This window comes from Aphis gossypii, unplaced genomic scaffold (assembly GCF_020184175.1).
Source record: "Aphis gossypii isolate Hap1 unplaced genomic scaffold, ASM2018417v2 Contig00091, whole genome shotgun sequence".
Lineage (NCBI taxonomy): Eukaryota > Metazoa > Arthropoda > Insecta > Hemiptera > Aphididae > Aphis > Aphis gossypii.
Window position 1 is genome coordinate 41176 of NW_026083011.1, and position 26749 is coordinate 67924.

At 27.0% G+C, this 26749-nt stretch overlaps 3 protein-coding genes across 4 annotated transcripts; 2 read left to right on the forward strand and 1 right to left on the reverse strand.

Annotated features, from left to right (window-relative positions):
- Window positions 1-12935: 12935 nt before the first annotated feature.
- On the forward strand, window positions 12936-14448 carry LOC126553184 (zinc finger MYM-type protein 1-like). Of its 2 annotated transcripts, XM_050208351.1 has the most exons (3): window positions 12936-13306; window positions 13394-13609; window positions 13692-14448. In XM_050208351.1, the coding sequence occupies exon 3, from the start codon at window positions 13716-13718 to the stop codon at window positions 14415-14417; it is 702 nt and encodes a 233-aa protein (XP_050064308.1). In that variant the 5' UTR covers window positions 12936-13306; window positions 13394-13609; window positions 13692-13715; the 3' UTR covers window positions 14418-14448. The 2 variants fall into 2 exon arrangements, with proteins under 2 accessions (XP_050064308.1, XP_050064307.1); XM_050208350.1 differs by having other exon boundaries at window positions 13394-14448.
- A 1799-nt stretch (window positions 14449-16247) lies between these two features.
- On the forward strand, window positions 16248-19837 carry LOC126553181 (uncharacterized). Its single transcript, XM_050208347.1, has 3 exons — window positions 16248-16517; window positions 16803-17047; window positions 19510-19837. Exons 1-3 carry the CDS (start codon window positions 16248-16250, stop codon window positions 19835-19837), a joined length of 843 nt encoding a protein of 280 aa, XP_050064304.1.
- A 3734-nt stretch (window positions 19838-23571) lies between these two features.
- Window positions 23572-24517, reverse strand: LOC126553182 (uncharacterized). Its single transcript, XM_050208348.1, has one exon. It carries the CDS (start codon window positions 24514-24516, stop codon window positions 23572-23574), a length of 945 nt encoding a protein of 314 aa, XP_050064305.1. The 5' UTR covers window position 24517.
- Between the last annotated feature and the right edge of the window lie 2232 nt (window positions 24518-26749).

Here is a 26749-nt window from a genome sequence, read left to right on the forward strand (position 1 = left end):
TTAGACGTTATCTCTCTTTAATAGATGCATCTTGTGGATTTGACAAACAATATTTTGCTTTATTTAAAAAACACCTAGAAAATAAATCCACCATGCAAAAGCATGGTATTATTCTTGTAGATGAGATATCAGTAAGAGAAGCATTAACTATATGCTTCAAAAGTCTTACTTATAAAGGCCTTGTAGATTTTGGTGAAGATTATAAAGCAAAAGATATAAATGAAAAAGCAACAAGTTGCTAAGTATTTATGTTCCAGCCACTTGCAGCCACTTATTCTCAACCTGTAGCGGTATTTGCATCTAGAGGACCTGTAATCGGCACAGAGTTAGCAAAACTTATGTTAACATGTATAATTATTCTTTTAGAGCAAGCAGGTGCTATTATACATGGATTTGTCTCTGATGGAGCTCAGACAAACAAAAAATGTGGTCTGAGCTTGGAATAAGTGGTCAAGTTGATTCCTTTACAAATTGGTTTCAACGTCCTCTTCATGAAGATCGGAAAATATATGCATATTCTGATACCCCTCATCTGTTTAAGAACGTCAGAAATAAATTATACAGTGATAAAATATTGAAGGTAAGTTTGTATTGTCTAATTATATACTGAAACTCGTTTTTTGTTTAGTGCTAACAATTAGTCTAATATTTATGTATTTAAAATATTATTTTGGCATTCGTGTAGCAGGTGATCTACCGCGGAGGCGTGATCTGCGAATTCAGGACGAGTGATCTACGTTTTAATAGTATAAAAACAAATTATATTTTTTATTACGAGTACGTCATATCATACAAATATTCGTTAAATATAAAAATAAAAAAAAATAGCTAAATATAATAATAACTTCAATTACAGTAAACGGTTTCAGTATCATTTAAAAATTTAAAAAAAGTATTTTTAAGATTAATTGATCTCCACCATGTTTCAATCAGATGACGAGGTAAAAGTTTCGATGTAGTGCCATGTATTTTTCGAAGTATTTTCATTTTCAGATGTGACCAAACGCATTCTATTGTCTGGGTGTTGGCTGCTGTTAGTGGGTCAACAACATTTTTAGAATGGTTTACAGTCCAAGTGATTATAACCTGTATTTTGTAAAATTTTATATGGTTTCCATTCATCTGACATTATTGTTGTTCCTGGGAGTATTTCTTTTTCAATAATTGGAATAAGTGTAGCTCTATCTCGACGTTCAACAACAAAAAAACGCTTTTCAAGAAAACCATCATGCCGCCAACACATTCCAAAAACCCAAGGTCCTTAATTCGTTTGCCATAATTTCTATTCCTGTTATTAGGAGGAATATTTTCAGAATCAGAATCAGAACTTTCGTCGTCCGTCAAATTTGCACCTGTATGATCACCCAGTACAATCCTGCCTCTATTATATTTTCTTTTCCCACGTAGTATTTCCGATTTTCATAAATAGTACAACACACATCGCGGCATAAATTGTACCAGTCTACTACTGTTTTATTAGAACGTCCTGTAAGCCGATAAACATTTACAATACTCATGTCTTCTGACCAGTAAAAAACTTACTTTAAAATTTGACCCAGCGAAAATTTAGAATTACATTTATTATTCAAATCCGTATGAGTAAAAAATTAATTGTCTTGATGCAGAGACTAGAATGTTTGGCATCCTTTTTTAACGCATATTAAACTTAGGTACTCACGTTGTTCATTCACCAGAAGCCAGTCGTTTTTTTCTGATCACAATTTTTGTTTCGGAATCATATTTTTTACAATTTGGCGTTTTACTGTCATTCGGAAGTAAATTGTGAAGTTGTAAAAAATTTACAGTTGATTTTTCATTAACAATTATTTGATAAAATTCAGACGCACGCATTATAGACAAACTTCGACCAACGAATAATTTGAAACTAACCTATCCAGCAACATTGCTAATGACTCGTAGTCATATTGTAAATTTCATTAATCGTTATCGCAATACCAGTGGCGTAGCCAGGATTTTTAAATGGGAGGGGCTAAATACTTTTTTGGGTAGCTAAGATAAGAGGAGATTTGAGAATTCGGTATCGGGTCACTTCCCCGTCTACTATTTCCCCGAACCCACTTCCCCGTAGGACATTTCCCCGTCCATATTGTATTTATATTATCTTAAAAATATAAAAATAATAAATCAGAAATGAATTTTAGTGTTAGGTTTATGTTTAGTACCCGTCCATATTGCTGTAGTTCTAATTATGAGCAATCCCAATTAAATATTTTCTATACGTCTAGATAGTAACATCTCTATATTTTTCGTTATCGGTGTAAAACCCAAATAATACGTTATTAAACTATAATAATACTATAATAGTGAACAAGCATGGATTATCTATAATATTATCTACGATTTAATAATCTGACAACGGCGTACAGTCGTCAATCCGCTTTTTAACGTTCATCGATTTGTTTAGTGGCGGCACGTTTTACAATGTCTTTAAATTACGTGAAAAGTTCGAAAGGAAAAGACCTGTTAGTGTACTTAGGATATATTTTTGAAAAAGATTATTTAAAAAAAGAAAAAACTTATTGGAAATGTATCAGATACAATACTGATTAATGCCGTGGAAGGGCACATACAAAAAATAGTGAGGTTACTTTTCATAACGACGATCATAATCATACACCGAATGCTGAAGAAATTGGTGTTAAAAAATGTATTTCACAAATAAAATAAATGTCAAACCAAAGTGAGTCAACTCCACAACAAATTGTTGCTCAAATGTCGTGTTCTTCTGCAGCACAGTATCTGCCGCTTTACCAACAATAAATTCAATGAAAAAAATGATTCAACGGATAAGGCATCGAAAAAATGCACCTCCAGCAAACCCAACAGTGTTATCGGAGTTAATTATTTTTGAGCCATATAATATTACATTAGACAACGAACCATTTATTTTATACGATAGCGGCGTGGATGACAAGAATAGAATATTATTATTTTTGACAAAAAATAATTTAAAGATTTTAGCATCCGAACAAAGTCATTGGTTTATAGATGGCACGTTTAAATCATCACCGCATTTGTTTACTCAAATTTTATCCATATATGCAATAAAATATAATGCGGTATTGCCATTAGTTTTTGCACTTATACCTAATAAATCAAAAGAAAGTTATACTCGAGTTGCTAGAGAACTTATGATTTTGGAAAACAATTTAAGCCCGATAAGTATAATGACTGATTTCGAACAAGGTCTAATTGATGCATTTACTAATGTTTTTCCTGGTGCACAAATGGGAGGTTGTTGTTTTCATTTTGGTCCATGTTTATGGCGAAAAATACAAAACTTACCAGAAATTCGTCAAAAATATGTAAATGATCCAGACTTTGGCTTGAAAATAAAACAATTAATGGTTTTAGCTTTTGTTCCAGTGTCGCATATAGTGCAACATTTTAACAAATTAATGTCTCAACAGTTTTTTGAAGACAATGAAGAGTTATTACTCCCTTTAATTGATTATTTTGAAGAGACGTGGATTGGAAGACCAACTCGAAGAAATAAACGACGACCTCCAATATTTGATTTGGAATTGTGGAACCAATACGATTCTACACAAGCAGGTTGCCAAAAACTAATAATAATATAGAAGGTTGGCATAGAGCATTCTCGTCTTTGTTAGCTGCGTCTCATCCTACTATATGGCGGCTCATTGAAGTTCTTAAAAAAAAACAACATTTAACTGATATAAAAATTAATCAATTCATCGCTGGACAAGAACCTCCAGCAAAAAAGAAAAAATATCGAGATGTTGCTAGACGTATCGAAAATATTGTGTAGACGTATGATGAAGGTGATCTAGATGAGTACCTAATTGGAATCGCACATAATTTAGAATTACAACATTAAATTATTTTATGGTAATTTTTATATACATATTTTTAACCTAATCTACGTGATTTATTGATTGACTTTTTTAAAAAAATTTTATTATATTTACCTAGTACACAGACCGAACCTCATTTTATACAACTAAACATTAAAATATTTTATGGTCATTTTTATATACATATATTTTTTTTTAATTTATTATATTATATATTATATTATTATGTTTACGTGATATATTGATTGACTTTATTTACATTTTTTTTAATTCATTATCTATAATATAAAAATGAATCGCAAAAGTGTTGTAAGCGCATAACTCAACAACGCCTGGACCGATTTCGCTCATTCTTTTTTGTTTGGGTCGTAATTTCCAGGAGAAGGTTCTTACGGACGAAAAATTTGAGAAAGTTATCGGGTTAGGGAAATATGACGAGGTGGTGATGAAATACAGAAGCGCCATCTATCCAGTAAATAGTCAACTAAATTATTTTTGGTAGTCAATGGCAACCATTTAAATAAAATAAATCATTTATTTAAAATGTTTTTAAAAATGCATGCAAATAGACATACAAACAACGCCTGGACCAATTTGGCCAAATCTTTTTTTCAAATGTTCGTTGAAGTCCAATGATGGTTTTTACGGCGAGAAAAATTAGAATTATTGCTGGAAAACCCTAAAAATAGCCCTTTTCTTTTTAAAATAGCCCTTCCTATAATATTTATAATATAATACTGATCGTATCCATGGCAACCAACAGTGTTTTATTATTTTTAAATAAATAAAACAATTCGTACTGCTTAAAAGGATTTGACTTCAAGTCATATCAAATTTAAAAAAAAAAAGTTGTCTGTTACCTAATCTACTGAGTTTGCTTTTGTCAACCGTTACACGAAACAAATTCGTATATCGTGTTTTGTGCAGAGTGTTTAGTTAGTTAGTGTTTGTTTAGTTCGCACGGAAAAAAATAATTTTGTTATAGTAAATAGTTGGATATATTTAAGTTGGCCTAACAATATACATAGTTACACCAACTATAACGTATTGATTGGGAGTGCTAAAAGTAAATGGTTGGCTTGTTATGGTTAACGCAACAATAATGTATGGTAAGACAAAAAGTTTACCATAATAAAGTGTTCGAACAACCATATAAAATGATTGTGAATGTTGTTATTATTTGGTTCGTATACACAATCTTAACCTTTGGTCATGTTAACTATAAGATAATGTTGGATCAACCATTTCTCTATTGTTGTCTTTGACTATCGTGACAATAACAAGTTTAAAAATAACTTGCGATAATAATTTTATAATAACACATGAAATCCCAAACGGTAAACCGATAGTCGATACCCTCTCCCTGGACGCTTCGAAAAGATACACCATACGTTCATACGGCATACACCATAGTCCATACACAGGAATTATTATTATTGCGTAAAGTGAGCAGCGACATCAACGGTTTACAGCTCGGTTTTATTCATTTGTGAATTTGTGAATTTTTTATAGTTACCTTAAGTTTTTCGTATTATAATTGTGTGTACTAGGTACTGTTACAAATGGATCAATTCGTTCTTGATATTTTAACCGATTTACGAATACCAGAACAAACTATTCAAGAATTTAAAGGTAAGTAATTGTACTCTTAAAATTAGTAATTACCTATATTATATTATTATAGGTTATTATATTTTTTAGGTAGATAGGTTTATAATATATTACAATAACTATTAGGATTGAAATCTGGCTTTTAGGTTGTAGGTATTTAGGTAGGTAAAGAATCAGAAAACATCTTATTAAACACGTATTTGGATAGGTATCAAATACGAGTATTTAACATTTTATTGGATTTTTCATTTTTCATTACTACTGTATACCATTGATAGAACTTCATGACGTATTGACATGTGTGCTTCTATAATCTAAAATTTATATTTGATTATAAATATTTAATGAATAATGAATTATATAGATCAACAAATTGATGAAGAAAGTTTCAAAAGTTTGACAGAGTCTATGGTTAAAGAACTAGTTCCTCTAATAGGATCACGTTCTAAAATTTTAAAAAAAATTGAAGAACTAAAATCCACAAACAGAAATGTATACAATGGACAAAATACTTTAAGTGATCAAGATCCAGATCAAGTATTATCTCATTTATAAAATTCCTTATAAATAATATAACTTTGAGAATATTAAATAATTGTAATTATTTAGGTATCTGTTTATAATCAAAATTTTGTTTAAATTAGGCCTTAACTTCTCTATTAAACATTGGTGCTACTGAAATTATGTATGATTTTCCAATTGAACCAAGTAGTTATAGTACTGATGTTAGTGTAATCACTGCACAGAATACATCACATCATGCAATATAACTTCTAATAATCTAGTTCATAATATACCCAGTACCAGTAACAATGTACAATACCCTGGACATGATTCATCATTGATAAATACTATGTTGACTCTTAGCGTTCCAACTGAAATTCGATCAAGTACCATGGATAATACTAATGTATGCATTTTACTTTTCTGTCATATGAAAATTCTTAATTTTAATATACATATTTTATTTGTTATCAGGCAATTGAAGCAAAAAACTTAAAAGATATTCTTATCAAATATCATGATGGAACTGTTATTTTAGAAAATTATGAAATTCATAATGAGCTTAATAGCTCCATGAGAAATAAATTAAGTCATTTACTAATTAGCCATTATTTTAACAATAATGTTGAAAAAAAAATATCCACAGATACATTAAAGAACTTATCTCAAGCTATAGCATTACTCTTCCCAAATGAAAGTAAAGAAACATATTATACCCCCTACAAGAAAGTATCAAATAAACTCACTCCTGCTCGTGGGAAATTATGGGATAAATACTGCAATATGCGAAGGGAAATTAGAAATAACACAAAACTGCAATCAGATAGTATAATAAGTCAAGATGAATTATCTTTAAATAACAAAGGTACCACACTAGATAGTATAATTATGATTTAGGTACTTAATGAAATAATTATTTACCATTTTTAGAAATAAAAAAAATCATATTTTATTATTTGCTTACTATTTGAGTACTTGTTTTCATTTTTTATATTGAATCATAGAATTATTTGAAGAAGATACAATATGGCTTAAGAACAATACTGCTCCATGGGACCTAGTGAATATAAAATGGAAAAATACATTTCAAATAAGATTTAATTCTTTGAGTAGAAAACAATTCTTATCTAACTGATTATCCTGCACTAAAAAGTTCACTTGGGTTTACTTTGGTTAGAATAAAATATAAATAATTGTATTCATAATTTTAATAATACTGTTTGTTTAGGATACCTACCTTATGGCTTATTAACATTGTAATATTGTACATTAATTAATTAATTATAGATTGAATTTGATTTTGAAGTACTGTACCCAGGAAAAAATCTTGTACTGTACAATAAATTTGAAGTATTAAAAAATAAACTGCCAAAATATGTGAAAAAATATAACATCAAGGGAGTTGACCATCAAGTTGATGTAATCCAGAACTCTTTTGAATTAGGTAAGTTTATACTAAATTAATAAAAATTAAAACAAACCATACATTTTCAATGCTTATATTTAATTACATATTACACTTAAAAATTGTTTATAGGTAATCATGTGACTATTGCTGCTCTTAAAATTTTTGTTCAGTTATTTAAGCCAGTTAATGTGTCAAAACGAACAAACGCTGGAAATTCAAAAACCAGCTATTTCAGACCATCTAAGCTTGAAATACAGCAGTCATTTCTATATTACATTAGTGTAAGAATAAAATATGAAAAATAATAATACTATAAAATATTATATGAGTTTGTTTTTCACAGAATGTATCACAGTTAAAAGAAGTTGATGATGCCAAATCAAATAAGGCCTATAGAATTGGACAAAAATTGCAACCATACATGGTATTTGTTGAAACTGATGATGGGCAAGTTATCTCTTTTTATGTTGTAATCAACAAATATTTTTACAAGTTTGAAAGTGCACTAAAAGCTGTAGATATTTGTTTTAAATCTTTTTTTTCATTTCATTTGAACTATACCCCTGAATGTTAACAAATATGGTACTTCATTCAAAATATATGTATGATATTGTAACTAAATATGACAAAAATTTTCAATCTGTTAATAGTATGATCAATGACTTAAATAACTGTTAGTTTATATCTAAGTATTATTTATATTTCACTATTATATGTTATTTAAAAATTAAGATACAAACTATTTTATTTTGTTAAAGTTTTGTTGAAAAATACTCAGTTTTTTTAATAATATTTTTTTAATTCTACCATCATGCCCTATTGTTTTGTTTGCTCTAATAATTTTAATAGTCCCATAGCTTTATTGAGGCATATAAAGTTATTTCATTGTTTTGATAAAATAAATGAGTTTAAGTGTTTAGAAGTGAACTGTCATAGAATTTATAGTTCATTTGATTCATTTAGTAAACACTGTAAAAGTCATAATTTTGTTCATAAACAGCCATTGGATAATATACCTACACCATCTAATATTCCATTAAATCTTAATAATGATGATGATAGTTGTATTAGTGTGCTAAATGATCATTCTGCAATAACTGATGACCAGGAAATAACTATAGCTACGTTTAAAGAAATAGTTACAGGGGATGCAATTACATTGATGTCTAAATGGTATAACGAATCAGTTGTACCAAGGAATAAAGTTCAAACACTTATTAATGATGTAAATTCTTTTAATGAAAATTGCTTACAAACATTAAAAACTAAAGTCTTACACAGTCTAGAAAACCATAAAAATGATAGTAATTCAGTAAACGAAATATCAGAAATGTTTGATGCAGTTGGTAACCCCTTTATAAATCTACGATCCGAGTATAAACGTATGAAATTATTAGAAAAAATGGGCCTATATATAAAACCTATTGAAACTACTATTGGCAGTAAATATAAAGAAGTTATGAAGGATGGTAATATATTGGTTGAAACTGTAAATGTAAATATTTATTTTATTTCTTTAAGATCGGTGTTTAAAGTTTTTTTTGAACAACCTAATGTTTTGAAAACTATTTTGAAATATTTTGATGATTTGATTTCTGAGAGTGAAGAAATTATTTCTAGCTATATACAAAGTGAAGTTTGGAAAGAGAAATGTCGTAATAATCCTGGCAAAATAGTTATACCTTTCTTTTTATATTTTGACGAGTATGAGACTGCTAACCCACTTGGGTCTCATGCTGGGAAAAAAAAAATAGGAGCTGTTTATGTGTCTTTTGGATCATGTTTCCCTCCAGAATTTAGATCGCGCTTAAACTATATTTTTCTTGCCCAACTTTTTAATGCTAATGATAAGAAAACATTTGGAAACAAAATTATTTTTAACAATTAATAGATGAAATTAATTATTTACAAAGTAACGGTATAAATTTAACTATTGAAAATAAAAATATAACTGTATTTTTCTGTTTAGCCTTAATTATTGGTGATAATTTGGGTTTACATTCAATATTAGGATTTAGTGAGAGTTTCATGGCAAATTTTCCATGTCGAATCTGTAAATGTTCAAAATTGGATTGTAACTATTCAGTTATTCATAACAATAATAAATTAAGAGATGAGGAAAATTATTTACAAGACTTGTTAACTGACAATATATCTGAAACAGGTATTAAAGAAGCATGTGTATGGAATCAAATTAATGGGTTTCATGCAGTTTATAATTATTCTGTAGATTTGATGCATGACGTTTTGGAAGGTGTTTGTTCATATGATATTTCTAATATATTATATGAATTTATTTTAAATTTTAAATATTTCTCTTTAGAAACATTAAACAACCGTATTCAGTGTTATAATTATGGTATTCTCGAAATTCAAAACAAACCACAGTTAATTTCCATTGATGTTTTGAAAAAAAAATTAAAATGTCTGCGAGTGAAATGTTGTGTTTTAGCCGACATTTAGGTGTAATGATAGGTGACTTAGTTCCTATTGATTCTGAAATTTGGCAGCTATACATACTATTAAGAAAAATTATTGAAATTGTGACTTTAAAATCGATACAACCAGGATATGCAATACTTTTAACAACATTAATCAAAGAACATCACCAGTTATATCTGCAATTATTTAACACAAACTTAAAACCTAAACACCATCATTTATTACACTACCCATATGTTATGAAAAAAGTTGGACCAGTATCTCATTTATGGTCTATGCGTTTCGAGTCAAAACATAGGGAATCTAAACTAACTGCACATTCTATTACTAGTCGAAAAAATATTTGTTGTACTTTAAGTATAAAACATCAATTAAAACTTGCATACTGTTTACTATCAAAATCAAGTATATTATCACTATCATTAGAAATAGGGAAAAAAATTGATTTATCTGAAACTATCATTGAAAATATTCAACTTCAAATATCTGATCCAGTTATTGATTTTAATGTTGTGAGCTTTGTATCTTGGGTGGAAGTGAAAGGTACTCGATACTCAACTAAACATAATATGACAATAATAGTTGATGTTGAAGACATGCCAAAATTTATGACCATTAAATATATATTTTTTATGCCCCAGAGTGAAATTCCATTTTTAATTGGTCAAGTATTGAATACTCAACAATTTAATGAACATTTACAAGCGTATGAGGTTAAAACTAGCACTAATTTAATATGCATTTCATTTAACAGTCTTTTAGTTGAACACAGCCCATGCACTTTAAATACATTATCCAATAGTTGTACATACATATCTTGTAATTTATAAATATATAGATATTATAATATACCATATCATTTTATATTTATTTTTATTTTTGGTGTTTACAAAAAAATTATTAACTTTCATAGGTTTTTGTTTATATTTTATTATTTTACATTTTTTTTTATAATATTGTATATTATTTATTGTTTCAGTAAGTAGGTATATTTAATGTATTTTGTTTAATATGTATATGTATTTATGTATGTTATGAGTGTATAATATTTAAATAAATGAAAACAAGTACCTATAATGAGAACTTATTTTTTAATTATTTTATTCCCGTCTCTAATGTACATTTTATCATAGTTATTTATGTAATAGGTACTAGTTGTTTAGATGTTACTTAGTTTTTAAAGATATTTCTAGGTGCATAATACTACCTATCATAGGCGTAACTTGGCGGGGGCGAATGGGGGCAACTGCCCCCACAGCCTACAATTGGTGGGGGCATTGCCCCCACAAACCGAACTATAATATTAGTTAATTTCAGGCTGTTCTGAGGCCTATAATAAATAATAATACCTATAATGACGTATATAATAGGTAATATGTAAAGGTTCTTTGGCTACAATCACGATTTAAGATAGTACTATAGTATATTATAGTCCATACTATCTTAAATCGTGGTTACAATTTCATATACTATATAATAGTCTATAATAGTTTAGTGGTATATAATATGTGGTTACACTATGATATTCACCACGGTTTAATATTCACTATTTTATCAGTTATTCACATTATTATTGCCTTAGATCATATACAATGGATAGAGCCATAGCTTAATATTTTGATGCCAACATTAGGGACGAGTCGCGAGTTATGTGACCTCTACTGCGCACGCGTAAGCAACTTGTCGCATATTTTTCCCAATTTATATTATAATATTAATTATTATTTATTATAATACTAATATAATTATTATAGGAATAAATCACAGAACTAAATACAAAATATAAGTATTTAGTATTTACTATTTAGTTCAGTGGAATAAAATAATAAATAATAAATAGACCGAGATAAATTTGCGACTAGTCGCTTACGCATGCGCAATAAAAGTCACATAACTCGCGCCTCGTCGCTAATGTTGGCATCATCGACATTATGTGTAATCTATATGCCATGGCTCTATCCATTGTATATGATCTAAGATTATTGCACATGTAAGAATTTTAAAGTGATAACTGATAACGGTTGTATAGATGTCGTAGGTTCGGTTCGGTTATTTGTATAGAATATAGATCTATGTTAGATGTTTTGACAACTTTTTTTTGACTTCAAAATTCGATTTTTTTAAATCTTTAAGAATTACATTTATAACATGAGTATAAAAAGAAAAACGCTGTACGATTTCTTTATAAAAAAACAAAAAGTTAGTGATGTTAAGGTTATTGAGAATATAAAAGGTAAGTAAATATCCTACTGGCTATTTCAATTTCAATAAATTGTTATTTATAAATGCCTTATCTTATATTATTATTACCAGTTTTATTTAATATTTAGATGACTTAAATTTTCTGGGAAAAGAGAAACCGTCAGCTAATTTAGGTATTTAGTTTTTTTTAATATAATTTAAGTAATGTGTCCTTAATTTAATGTGTTACTTAATTATAAGTGATTAATATCATAGCATTATATTAGATTTTGATAATAGATATGTGTCTAATGACTAATATATCTTATTAAATTTAGTATATATGTTGAGATTTATGCATATAGTAAATTATATATTTACCCATCAGATAGTATCTGATATGTGTAGCTACATTTAAATATTTGTGTTATTATGTTATAATTAAATATTTTGTGTTAAACTTATACAAATTGTGTTGCTAAAATGCTAATTGTTAGTGAATTTGCCTTACTATTAATTATATTATAATATGTAAACCGGGTATAGTGTATTTATGTTTGCAATTGTACATTTAATTTAGTATTTTTAACAAGGATGTTGGATGGATTGTGTTGTAAATTATTATGCTCTTTTTTTACTTATCAAGTAAAAGCATATTTTTTTTGTTTAATGTTTTATTAAATAATATGTATTTAATCAATAAAACTTGTGTTTTGTAAAGATGTTACTTGATGATTATAACTATAATGGTTACATTTTTTAATCAATATATTATAATAAAATATTATATTCATTCTAAATAATTCAATCTATGTATTTAATTCTCATAAAGAAATATAATATTTTATTATTAGCTATCTTATGTCAATATAATTGCTAAATTTCATGATATAATAGTTATTTATTTGTGGGTGATTTATTTGTATAATTGTTATATTTTTTGTAACCTAGGATGAGGAACAATTTTTTTATAATTAATAATGAATGATTATGATGAATAATTTATAATTCTATTCAGGTAAAACAGATGGGGAAAATAGGAACCCTGTACATGGTGTTGAAAATGCTAGAATGTTTCTCAGTCTAAATAAAGGTCCGTTTCAACCAATGGATGTAACGTTTCCTATCAAAAATGGAAGGAAGTTCCGAATAGAGTGGTTTAATGAATATTGTTGGCTTGAATACAGTGTAGCTATAGATTCAGCATATTGTTTTTTCTGTCGAGCATTTTATAAGTCTGAGAAAATGGACGATTCTTTTACCATCAAAGGTTATAACAACTGGAAAAAAGCTATTGAAAGATTCAATATTCACCAAAAAAGTAATGTTCACCTTGAAAGTTCTGTTAAAGTAGTAGAATTTAAAAAAACTTTGTGTGATAATTCTGGTTCAATTTCTCAAAAATTAGATTCACAGCAAAGTAAAATTATTGCAGAAAATCGAAAGTACTTAGTAACTATTCTTGAAACTCTACTTTTTTGTGCTAAACAATGTATCGCACTACGTGGACATAATGAAAATTATCAAAGTGATAACCAAGGCAATTACTAGAACTCTTAAAAATGAGATCTCAAGATAATAGTATCATTGAAAAATATTTTTCAAACAAAGAAAAAACCTTTCGGTATGTAAGCCCTGAGTATCAAAATATATTTTTAAATTTATTAAGTAATAATATTTTGTCTCAAATTATTGACTTGGTTAAGAATGCTGGAATATACAGTGTAATCATGGATGAAACTCAGGATTTACGAAAACATGAGCAAGTATCTATTGTGCTTAGATATTGTGATGAGAAATTAAATGTTTTTGAAAGTTTCATCGGATTTTATAGAACCGATAAAATGGACGGAGAATCCCTTTCAAATCTATTAAAACACACTTTATTGAATTTAGGTTTAAAATTGGAAAATATTAGGGCCCAATGTTATGATGGTGCTGCCTCAATGCGAGGCTCGTATTCAGGTGTTGCTAAAAGAATAAAAGATGATAATCCGTTAGCACTATATATCCATTGCTATGCTCATATTCTCAATTTATGTGTTGTTGATGTTTGTGAACAAGTAGCATCAGTTAGAAATATGTTTGGTATTTTAAAAAGTATTTATGCGTTCATTGGGGCTTCTTCTAAAAGATATTCTATTTTTGAAAATATTCAGAATGAGTCAAAATTACCAAATATTACTTTGAAATCACTTAGTGATACAAGGTGGAATTGTCGAGTAGAAGCCATTAAATCAGTATTAAAGAACTTCGAATGTATTATTTCAACATTAGAACATATTTCTGACACAGATCCTGTACATGGACCTGAAGCAAATTCCATTCTAAAAAATATTAAAGATTTTGAGTTCATATTTTGTTTAAATCTGATGAAACTAGTTTTAGAGCTGACTAATAGTTTATCCCTTTATTTTCAAAAAAAAATATAAATTATTCTACTGTTAAAAGCTTAACAAATGCTACTGTAACTCACAGCTAAAATCACTGCGGAGTGAAAATAGTTTTAAAAATGTTTGGTCTGAAACAAACAAAGTTACAACTAAAGAAAACTGTCCATTGCCTTCAGTTCCAAGAAAAAGAAAAATTCCTGCTAGATTAGGTGGAGGTGAACCTTTCAATACAGACAATTTATCAGAATTTGTCAAAATAAATATTTACTTCACTGTCCTTGATATTATAATTACTGACATAGAAACTAAATTTTCTGAAAATAATTCAAATATATTAAATGCTGTGATAAATGTTTTGACTTTACAAAATTGCAAATATGAAGATATTTTAGAAGTTTCTAACACTTATAATATAGAAATTGACGAGTTACAGGCAGAGCTAAAGTTGTTTGGTAAAATGTGTTTTGTGAAACAAATATTTGATAGCTTTGAAGATCGTCTTAATTACTTTATACTTCAAGATCTTTCAAATTCATTTGAAAATTTATATAAATTATTCAAACTTTTTTTATCAATTCCTATGAGTTCGGCTTCATCAGAGCGTTCATTTTCATCATTACGCCGTCTTAAAACTTATACTCGAAATAGTATTGGACAAGAAAGGCTAAAGGATTTGGCTTTATTACATATAGAAAAAAAATTTGAACCAAAATTTGATATAATTATTGACCAATTCAACGCACAATCAACAATTCGAGGAAGACGATTGCAACTAAAATAATTTTGGCTTCAAATTTATGTTTATGTTTATTAATATTATTATTATGTTAACAATATTATGTTTATTATATTTATGTTTAAAAAAAGTTGTTTTTAAAAAAGTTTCTTTATAATTTTTATGTAATTATAAATATTAATTATGGTTTTGAAAAAAGTAGTTATTTTATTATTGTTTGGTATAAAACTTAAAGTATTTATAAAAAAAATGTTAAAATTTAAATAAGATTATGAAAATGTGTAGAGATTTGCAAAAATTGTTTTTGCCCCCACGTGAAAAATGCCCAAGTTACGCCTATGCTACCTATGGTCTTCGGGATATTATGTTTTGCATAAAAAACTTTACTGCAGCCATGTATACTCAATAAGTATAATAAATAAAAAACTATCAACTTAATTATTATGTTAAAACAACCATAATGCATTGCTGCTGTTACTATTTAGAATGGTCAGATTCACTATATGAGGTCCTATAAAATAATAGAACTAATCTAGTTATTATGTTAGGGCAACTATAATTCATTGCTGCTGTTACTATTTAGAATGGTTGGATTCAATATATTAGGCCCTATAAAATAAAAGAACTAATCTAATTATTATGTTAGGGCAACTATAATTCATTGCTGTTGTTACTATTTAGGATGGTTGGATTCACTATATAAGGCCCTATAAAATAAAATAACTAACCTAATTATTATGTTAGGACAACCATAATGTATAGTTGACAATTTAACTATAATATTTATGTTGTCGCAACACAGTTATTTCAACATTCTTTATTTGGTACTCCCGACTATGCTTAAAAGTTGTCTGTATAGCTACAATAATTTACGGTTACAGTAACTATTTTCATGGTTACTACAACCAAATATTTTTTTCCGTGCGTGATTAGTGAAAAAATAATTTATATTTGATATGCCTCCTATAAGACGAAGCAATTAGGTAGAAGAACCAGAAATGCTACAAACCAAGCTAATTACCGATCTAATTCACAACGCGTGAAGCGCGAGCGCGACATTCAACTAATAATCGCGCAAGTTTGAATCGAGCTGCTTTCAGTTACGATGTGTCAATTGACTACAGTAACTACCAATGTGTTGTTATTGGTTCTATGAACTCGGTTGCTCACACTGTAAGGCATTAAAATACAAAAACGAAGCCAATGGATTGTGTTGCGCAAATGGTAAAGTGAAATTGATACCATTGGATCCACCACCAGAACCATTGTACTCATTGGTTTCAGGAATAGGAACAGATTCTATACACTTTTTGACAAATATCCAACAATATAACAATTGCTTTCAAATGACTTCATTTGGGGCAACAAATGTAGTTCGGGAAAATTTTATGCCAACTTTCAAGGTATGTATTATAGCAGTTACTCATAATTATTTTAGCGAACAAAATTTTCTGTCACCAAAGTTAAGATGTGTCACTAATCTTCAATTTCTTAATCATTACGAAATATATCACTTAGTCATCATATTATATGGTGTTTCAGTTTCAGTGACACTTTTATTATATTTTATATTTGATAGATATTAGTTAAAACTAAATATATACTTTTTAAGATCAAATATTATTAAGTTTGATCACCGACAATCCATTAATTTATACCACACCATAATATTTTTTTTTTATTTACAGATACAAGGGCAAATATATCACAGAGCAGGTTCACTGTTACCAGTGTCAGATAGCGACAACAAATTCCTGCAAATTTATTTTATGGGCAATTCACCACAAGAAATTGATCTGCGTTGTGCACATAACAATTTAGTAAAGAGGTCTATTGTAGAACAATTACAAACTTTATTTCATCAACACAATCAATTGATTATATTGTTTAAAACTGCCCTGGATCTGATGCCATCCGATAGTAGTATACATTTGTATGTTCTGCGCACTTTTGACTGCGGAGATTGCAAATTTTTAAGGGGGATTTTTCCCCTCAAACTTTTTTTTTCTCCGCTCTACCAGACTGCGGTGATTTTAAAATTTTTAGGTGGATTTTCCCCCTCAAACTTTTTTTTCTCCGCTGTACCAGTAAAAAAACACTGATTTTCAAAAACCATAATGTATGTTCTGCGCACTTTTGACTGCGGAGATTGTAAAATTTTAAGGGGGATTTTCCCCCTCAAACTTTTTTTTTCTCCGCTGTATATATAATCGTGTTTCCTTTGAAATAGTTTTGTAATTCAATTGGTGGAGGTAAATCACCGAAGCTATCAAAATATACAACCTTATCTTTAATTTTGTAAAACGCTACCCAATGACTTCCATCACCTGAAGATACGTCTAAGTTTAATATACCACATTCAATTGTTCGTGGTTTTTTAGGTAAGTCATCTCGTGAAAAGACTCCTCGGAAATGATTGATATTAAACTTTGCAATGTATTTTATAATGTCTCTAGATGTGAGTGGTCTGTCAGGTAACGTTTTTATCAGTTTTTTTTCCTTGATCCATTATTGATTAAATTCAATCCGCTACCTTTCTTTTTTTCGAATTTTGAATTGCATTATAAACACTAGCACTCCCAGACATTAAACTACCGAGAGCTGATAACCCTGCGAAAATAGGAATTAGAGGAATCGCACCTCCTGTCTGACCTGGTGTTAAAATCAATCTTTTACCATTAGGATTTTTCTTAACCTTTCCTTTTTTTGCAGCTAGTGTTCTCTTTTTTATTTTTTTATTACTTTTATGTTTACCTTTATAACTCATACCTATTTTCTGTTTAACCTTCATCATACTTTATTTCAGTATTTATAAAGAAGTTTATAAAACCTTCACCAGTCTTATCTGATTTCTACTTACAGGTTGAGCACACTATCTTTCACTGGTTATAAATTTAAAAGATCCAGAGTATTTATAAGAAAAAAAAATGGATTTGATTGAACAGAAAAATAAATTAGATATTTCGAACGTTGATACTCAAATAATAAAAAAAACGTCAAGACATGGACCGTTATTACCTGATACTATACGTGCTATTATAGACGGTCCTAGTGGTTCAGGTAAAACAAATATAATGTATAATCTAATCACTCATGAAAACGGAATAAGATTTGAAAATATTTATTTATACTCAAAAACTTCTAATCAAGAAAAATATGTTTTATTAAAAAAAATAATAGATGATATAAAAGGTGCTAACATTTTTATATTTTCAGACGCTGATAAAGTTATAAAACCGAATTTAACTAAAAAGAATTCTGTAATAATTTTCGATGATGTTTTATGTGGTCCGCAGTCGATAATAAGAGAATATTTCGGAATGTGTAGACATTCAGGTGCTAGCTCTGTATTCTATTTAGCACAAACATATTCTAAAATTCCGAAGCAACTGGTAAGAGATAATTCAAATTTATTAATAATTCTAAAACAGGATGATACAAATTTAAAACATATATTCAATGATCATTCATCAGCAGATATGGATTTCTCAGAATTTCGGAAAATTTCTCATTTCTGCTGGAATCATAGTGATTACGGATTTATGGTTATTGATAAAACACGTGAAATGAATGAAGGTAGATATAGATGTGGTTTTCATACTTTTATTAAAAAAAAATAAGTATATAAATATAGTTGTAATATAGACAAAATCTACATAGTATTATCTTTAGTTGAAGGAAACAGATATATTAAGTTCATTATTTTCAATGAATAAAGATAAAGTTTTGTTAAAAAATTTGATATTATCAAAAAAAAATATCAAACGTAAAATAATGAACATGAAGCGTGGTGTTATAGATTCTGATAACTATTTTCGCGAAACATTTATACCTTTACTCAAACCATTGACTTCAATTCCAGAAAAAAACACTTCATTTATTCTGACACTACTAAAAAAAAAATACCTTGATCACTAGTGATGGAGATAGCGAAAACGAATCAAATTCATCGTTCGATAATTTTTTAATTTCTAATCCTAAATTACAGCGATATGATAAATCGTATGGCATGCATTATGATTCGGTTAATGATCAACTTAAAATATCAGATATTCCTGTCACTTTTGATCATGGTAACTTACGCTTGCTTGATAATTACTACCCTTGGACTAAAGGACTTTGGTCTTTATTATGTGAGAAAGTACCAAAAAATATGACGATAGAAGATATGGAATCATATTATAATATTCTAAAAACAAGTAAAGTTTATTTAAAGGCAGACGGGAAACCTAAAACCTCAAGATATTTCAAATGGATGAACGTTTTAAAACCTCTATATGATCGAATGAAAATTGATGAAAAACAATTAAATGAGGAAGTATTGAAAATAAATAACACAAAAGTTAAAACTCCTTCTCAATTAAAATTAAAAGAATTTGATAACTTTTTATCTAGCTCAGGCGCAAAACGAAGAAACATTATTAATGATACAGCCATATCAAATGAACCATTTGATTTTTCTTCTTCAGTGATTAATTCTAAATTTGAAGAACCTCCAACTGATCAGCTATTTAACTTTAGTTTATCACCGTCAGTTAAGAAAGGATCTGGTTTATATAAAGATGTAATACCTCATACACAATTAGTGTATTATGATGATCCAAATGAATTAGTTGTTAGATTAAATCTTTTAACATCGTCCCAAAATGCTGGTAATACTGGTGTAAATAATGAAATCATATCTATTATAGAAGAATTACGTGAGAGGAATATTATAGTTTAATGTCTACATTAGAGGGTTTAGCTAATGAGCTACATCGACCTGCAAGAAAAGTATTTCCAAGACGTAGTATAATAACACGATTTAAAGATGACCTTTGGCAAGCTGATTTAATGGATATGCAATCTCATTCTAAACAAAATCTTGGTTTTAAGTATATTTTAGTTGTTATAGATACATACACGAAATATGTATGGGTAGAATCATTGAAAAATAAAACAGGAAAAGAATGTACAAAAGGTATGTTTAATATATTAAAACAAGCTAATCCAAAATTATAACAAACAGATAATGGTACAGAATTTTATAATAATCAATTTCAACAGTTAATGAAAAAAAATAAAATTAGACATTATAGTACGTATAGCGTTATCAAGTGTTCAATTGGAGAACGTGTTATACAAACTCTAAAAATAATATATACAAACATTTTACTGCAACAGGTATATGGAATTGGTATAACAAAATATCAAAAATTATTTATAATTATAATCATACAAAACATAGATCAATTAAATGTACACCATATGAAGCTAGAATAAATACAAGTAAAATCAAATCAAATATACAAACAAATAAAACATTATATAAACCAAAATTTAAAATTAATGATAAAGTAAGAATATCAAAATATAAGCATATATTTAGTAAAGGATATACACCAAATTGGACAACAGAAATTTTCACAGTTTCAAAAGTTTCACATACAGAACCAATAACTTATCAGCTAAAGGATGGATCAAACAATATAATTCTAGGTGGTTTTTATGAGCAAGAAATTAAATTGACTGATTTTCCGAACACATTTCTAATTGAACGTATTATAAAAAAAGTTAAAGATAAAATGCTTGTTAAATGGATGGGTTTTGATTCCAGTCATAATCATGGATATTATCGAAAGATATTATTAAATAATTTTTTTTTATATATATTTTACCTTTTTATAAAAAATAAAAAAAAACAGTATTAAATTAAATTATTTTAGTTATTCATATAATGTTTTCCTTTCACTTTGAACGACACCTACTGATGATAATAATTTAATTTAGAAATAATTATTATCACTAGATAGCGTGAAAAAAAACACCTACTGATGATAATAATTAAATTTTTTAGAAATACTTAATATCGATTTTCTTAAACATAGTGAATATTAGAATAATTATTTTTTTAATTTATAATGTTCGTATGCTAGTGAATTAATCCCATCGTTTGTTATAAAACGTTTATCATCGTTACCACTTAGTACAAGCTTATTCATTGTTTTAGAATGAACAACATGTTTATTCGATTGAATAAAATTCATGTTTCTACAAGTTTGTTTATTATCAAGAGAGATATGGTTTATGTACGCATTTAATACTTCTATATAATTTTTAAAATACATATGTTGATTAATTACATATTTTTTTACACCTTTAGCTTTTTTAACCTCATCGTTGTTTTCAGTCTTGTAAGCATATAATTTCGGTCTTAATGAAACAAATTCTTTTAAAATTTTTCCTCCCATTTCATCTTTAAAATAACCAGGTTGATTTTTATGATTTTCGCTAAAACAATAATGATCTTTTGGATAGTTTGATGTATCAAAATACGGAAATAAATCATATCTAATATCATCAAAAAAATTAAATGTTCGAATATTATATACCAAAGAATCTGTATCCGAGTACAATAATCGTATTTTATTATTATATTTATTTTTCATTACATTATAATGAAAATCATACATAAATGTTTTCGAGACATCTAAAATTGCAGACCCTACATAAATTGCTTTATCAAATTGATAGTTTCCTTATGTTGGTGAATAGCCATAAGATTTTCAGAGTATATAGTTCTATCTTTAAAAGTATTTTTCATCATCAATTTATTTGCTTGTTTATCTGATGTAACCAGTTTTAAAGAAACTCTAGTTCGAACATTCTCCATACATTTACCAAAAACGCTATTAATTAATAATTTCCAAAAATCTTTTTCAAATCTATTTTTAGCTTCTCTCCTCATTCTCGTACATAGTTCGATATATGAGGCCATCCATTTACTCTGTGAAAATTTGATTGCTCGATGAATTTTTACTAATTTAAGACCATTAGCAATTGTTTGTTTTAAATTTTTATAGTGTAATATATATATATTTTTTTTTTTTGATGATAAAGTAGTTAATAATTTTTTAACTTTTGAACTTGGAGGACATTCGTTTAAAGGTAAAAACGGGAAATCATTATGTTTTTCATGTAATATTCAGGATAATCAATATCAACTTCTAATATATATCCGACTTTTGAATCATCAGGAATTTTAGTAACATCTATGTTCAAGTCATCAACCCATTCGAAATCTTTGAAAGGTAGCTCAGTTAACATCGATTTTCCATATAAATTTACACAATCAAGATATGTAATCCATGAAATTGATTTATTAGGATTATAGTTCAAACCTTTAATGTTTGGTATGTTTGCTTTAGCATATCTTTTAACTGATTGACAGATACCCCCTCTGATTGAGGATTCAAAATATAAAAGCATGTTATAATCAGTCAATTTTTCTAATTTAACCTTAGTATATTTAAGCATACAATCGAAAGCAAATCCTGGAGCAGTCATATAATGAGCAGGATCTAGACTAAGAGTAGATAAACATAAATCTTTAAAATTTTCGAACACATCCGTTAGTATGGTGACATCAGTTTTCAAATAAAGATCACTATACTCACCCAAAGTTTTAATATTAAATACTTTCCAAATTTTTTTTAGCATGAGAATAATCATTATTATTAATTTCTTCATTTTTTAAAGAGTTATAAAATGCAGATTTTGAAGGTAATCGAGTTTCGTTTAATTTACTCCAACTATCAATATACTCATAAGGGAAAACCCCTTTTCGTGTGACTAAATCAAATGTTTTATTAGAAAATAATTTTAAAGTTTCTTTAAACCTTGATTTATCTTCAACTAAATTTTTTGCAAGCTCGCTTAATGAGGAGGCCATAAAACGGAATGTATCAACGAATTTTATACTAAATCTCGGAGCAACCTCTTTACTAAAAGATATATATTTTTCTACAGAATTTGGAATAACATGTATATTCTCATCATCAAAACCAAGTTCTCGAATTATAAAGTGACTATCGTAAGATAAGTTATGAAAAAAAATTGGAACAAATGATGGGTTGGTTATTTCAAAATTACATTTAAAACAAATACATTGTCTATATTTACCAATAATATGACAGTGATCTCTAACTTTAAATAATTCATTTTCTTCAAAAGATAATAAACATATTTTACAAACCTTTGCTATTTGAAATTCTTTTTCCTCCTTTTCAGTCAACGTAATCATTGGTACATTAATTTGATAAATATCATTTATTTTTTTTGAAATATCAATCATATTTTCCATAAAAATTTTTGCCGCATCAATACCTCTATAAATTATTATGTTTGTTGGAATTTTAAACTGTTGCATTAACTTTTCTGTGATAATATTATAGTAAACTTTTACATAAAATGCATAACTCATAATTTCATGTAAATGTGTGATATAAGTTTTACTAGTTTTAGTGAATTCATTTGTCTGTTTAGGTTTTAAAATACATTCAAAGTCAGCATAAATAACAAATGGTATTCTAGAAGTTTTTTTATAACTTTTAAAAAATATGAATTTATTTTCTTTTCCTTCTTCAAACATTATCGGTCTTCCTAATTTATTCTTACTACACATTTTTTTATGTTCAGTTAATCCTGTTTCACCCAAAGTTTACTTTTACATGGTTTATTTCCAAAAGTTGTAAAACACCTCTTACAAATAATTAATTTAGAACAATTTTTAGTTTTCTGACTTCTAATAAATCTTGAAAAATCTTTAATATAACAATAATGTGATGTTTTATGATTATTGACAAAAAATAAATCAAAATGATTTTTTTCTTCTTTATTATTTATAAATAGAGGGAAAATAGTACCTTTATTATTTAAACTATAAACATTAACTGAAACATTATTTAAACGTTCAAATTTTTTAATTTGATTTATTGGTGTTGGGAAATCAATACATTTAAAATCTAACCCACTCTTTTTTTCAAGAAAATCAAAATATTTTTGGTTAAATCGTGATTTATTAGAACGCTTATCATATTTGGTTAGTATAGAATATTTAAAACAGTATTTATCTTTATTTTTAACGTTTATAATAGCCTTTTTTTCTCGTATAAATTTAGGTAAATCTAAATATGCACCTCCTTTTAATGGATTTACTAAATTGATTCTCAACTGTAACCCATCTATTGAAACAAGTGTCCATCCTGAACCTTTAGCAATAAATTCAGATTCTTCAGCTAATATTTTATCAAACTTTATGTTTAACAAACTAGCGAAATCGGATGAATTACATGCTAAAACATTCGAAGTTTTAAAAGCCACATCTTGTTTATCATGTGTTATAGGACGTGTGTAAGTAGCGTCAACGTGTAAATTAAATTTGATCGACGTTTTAATACACGATTGTCTTAACTTTAAAATTAACTCATGTAAAATATAGTTAAAAAATAATTTGTAATCTATATAATTTTCACAGTTCTTAATTATGAAAGTTTTTGAACCTTTTCTAAATCTTTCTATTTCAATAAGTCCACTTCCAATCGTGTTCATACGCTGTTTTTTTGTTATTATATTTCTGTTCATAATGAGACTGAAATAATAATAAAAAAACACATTAAATTTATATATATATATATATAAATGTATGTTTTTTTTTTTGTTTTACATTTTTTAAAAAAAATAATAATAATACAATTCTTAAATAAACAATGAGTACTTAGTTTTTTTTTAAAAAAAAAAATCATTTTAGATTCAAACAAAAAGATTCTGTTAATAAATTTAGATCATCCAATAATGTACAATAATTGCTATGCAGATGATAAGCTAACGTCTGTTTTCGAAATCTAACATAACCATACAAATCATAATATTTATTAACAAGTAATATTTCATTTCTCAAATTTATTATATTCTCTTTTAAGATTTTTATTTTTTTTATATCTTGTTAAAGTGTTTTAGCTAAGTATTTTTCATATCTTAATATTTTAATTTTTCTTTTGATTAAAATTATAGTTTTTCTTTGTTCATGTTTACTTTGTACTTCCTTCTCATCATTAACATCGATTTCTTCATCCAATCGATGAATTTCAATTAAGATATGGTTAAGTAAATCCATTTTCTAAAAAAAAAACATTTTTTTTTTTTTATGTTTTGGAAAAGCTATTATGAACAAAGTAATACTTCTATATAAGTAGGTGTATAAAAAAAGAAAAAATGGAAAATAGATTAAAGAAATAATATAAATCAGGTTAAAAAAAATAGATTTATTTAAACAAATTTATTTATTTATTAAATCTTCTAGTTGATTATTTAAAATTGTGGAACGATAACGTATACGTCTATTACATTTTTCACCAATATAATAAGAAAAATTAAACTCATCTAAAACGTTTCTTTTTTCATTTCTTAACCTATCTATTTCAACTAGATCTATTATTTTTTTTTTATATAAATTATTAATTTTTTTATTTAAAGCTCTTATATCATTTTTTTTTCTTTCTTCATCTTGATCAACACTTTTTTGGTTTTCTAAAACTTTCAAATGTAATTCTTCAATCAAAGATCGGAGGTAAACGATTTGAGGAGATTCCATTTTATAATTCTGAAATTATAGGTAAATATTTATTCGTTTATTTTTTTATTTTAAATATAAAAAAGGTAATGTAAAAACTATATCTCATTTACACCACATCTAAAAAAAATAATTTGTACCACTTTTTAAGTTTATAATTCACACCAAATAAAATTTAAAAAAGGGGCATTATCTAATCTGTACTTACTAAAATTATAATTTGTAACATTGTTCACATTATTAAAATTATAATTATAATAAAATGTATATATATATAAGTAAATTTTTGTTTAGCAATAATTCATAAAATATATAAAATCAATCATACTTTAATTATAAATAAATGTAAAACAAACTCTATATATATATATATATTAAATAAGTAAATTTTTGTTTAGCAATAATTCATAAAATATATAAAATCAATCATACTTTAATTATAAATAAGTAAAACAAACTCTATATATATATATATATATATATTAAATAAGTAAATTCTTGTTAAGTATACTATACTATTTTTTTTTTTTTAAAAAAAATAAAACATAATTTATAATTATTTATATCAACTTAACTCTGAAAGAAAAAGCTAGTAACTATTTTTTGTTTATATATATACCACAGAATATATTCCGTGTACATACCGTACATTTACTATAACTAAGCTAATTATAACAAAAAATAATAATAACTAAAATTAAGTGTATAAGACGTAACAACACAAAATATTGTTTACGATGTATCTGTGTATATGTGGTTTGGAAAAAAAAAATGTGAAGATATAAAATTAAACATATTATTATTATTATAATAAATGACATACTTTTAAATGTTGTACTACACACTAATCTTTTTGAACTATTCAAAATGTTTCGTACTATACTCAATTTTAGGGCTGGTACAAATTACATATTTCATTTCGTTTTTTTTTTTTACGTGGTTAAAAAAAAAAAAAAAAACTAAAATTTATTTATTTATGTAACGCAAATACATGTTATATTTTTGATACAAATGAACCTATTTGTGGTGTAAATTATGTAAAATACCATTATTAAATGGAATCATTTTTTATAGTGGGAAATTATAATAGTAAATATTTAATTTAAAGCTAGTTAATAGTAGTAAAGTAATAGTACTTACATTTCTGTTAGCGTGGAGATGCTTGAAAAAAAATATACTGGCTTCTAGTTGTAGTGAACCGGTCACGGTGAAGATGGTTCAGCACGATTTAACGACGAAGTCCAC

Excerpts from the sequence above, each read along its gene's own strand:
- LOC126553184 (XM_050208350.1), top strand. The coding sequence starts at position 13,548 with ATGAGATCTCAAGATAATAGTATCATTGAAAAATATTTTTCAAACAAA.
- LOC126553181 (XM_050208347.1), top strand. The coding sequence starts at position 16,248 with ATGTGTTGTTATTGGTTCTATGAACTCGGTTGCTCACACTGTAAGGCA. Across the intron at positions 16,518-16,802 it reads ATTTTATGCCAACTTTCAAG|ATACAAGGGCAAATATATCA; the intron begins GTATGTATTATA and ends TTTTATTTACAG. Across the intron at positions 17,048-19,509 it reads TCCGATAGTAGTATACATTT|CTCAGGCGCAAAACGAAGAA; the intron begins GTATGTTCTGCG and ends CTTTTTATCTAG.
- LOC126553182 (XM_050208348.1), bottom strand. The coding sequence starts at position 24,516 with ATGAACAGAAATATAATAACAAAAAAACAGCGTATGAACACGATTGGA.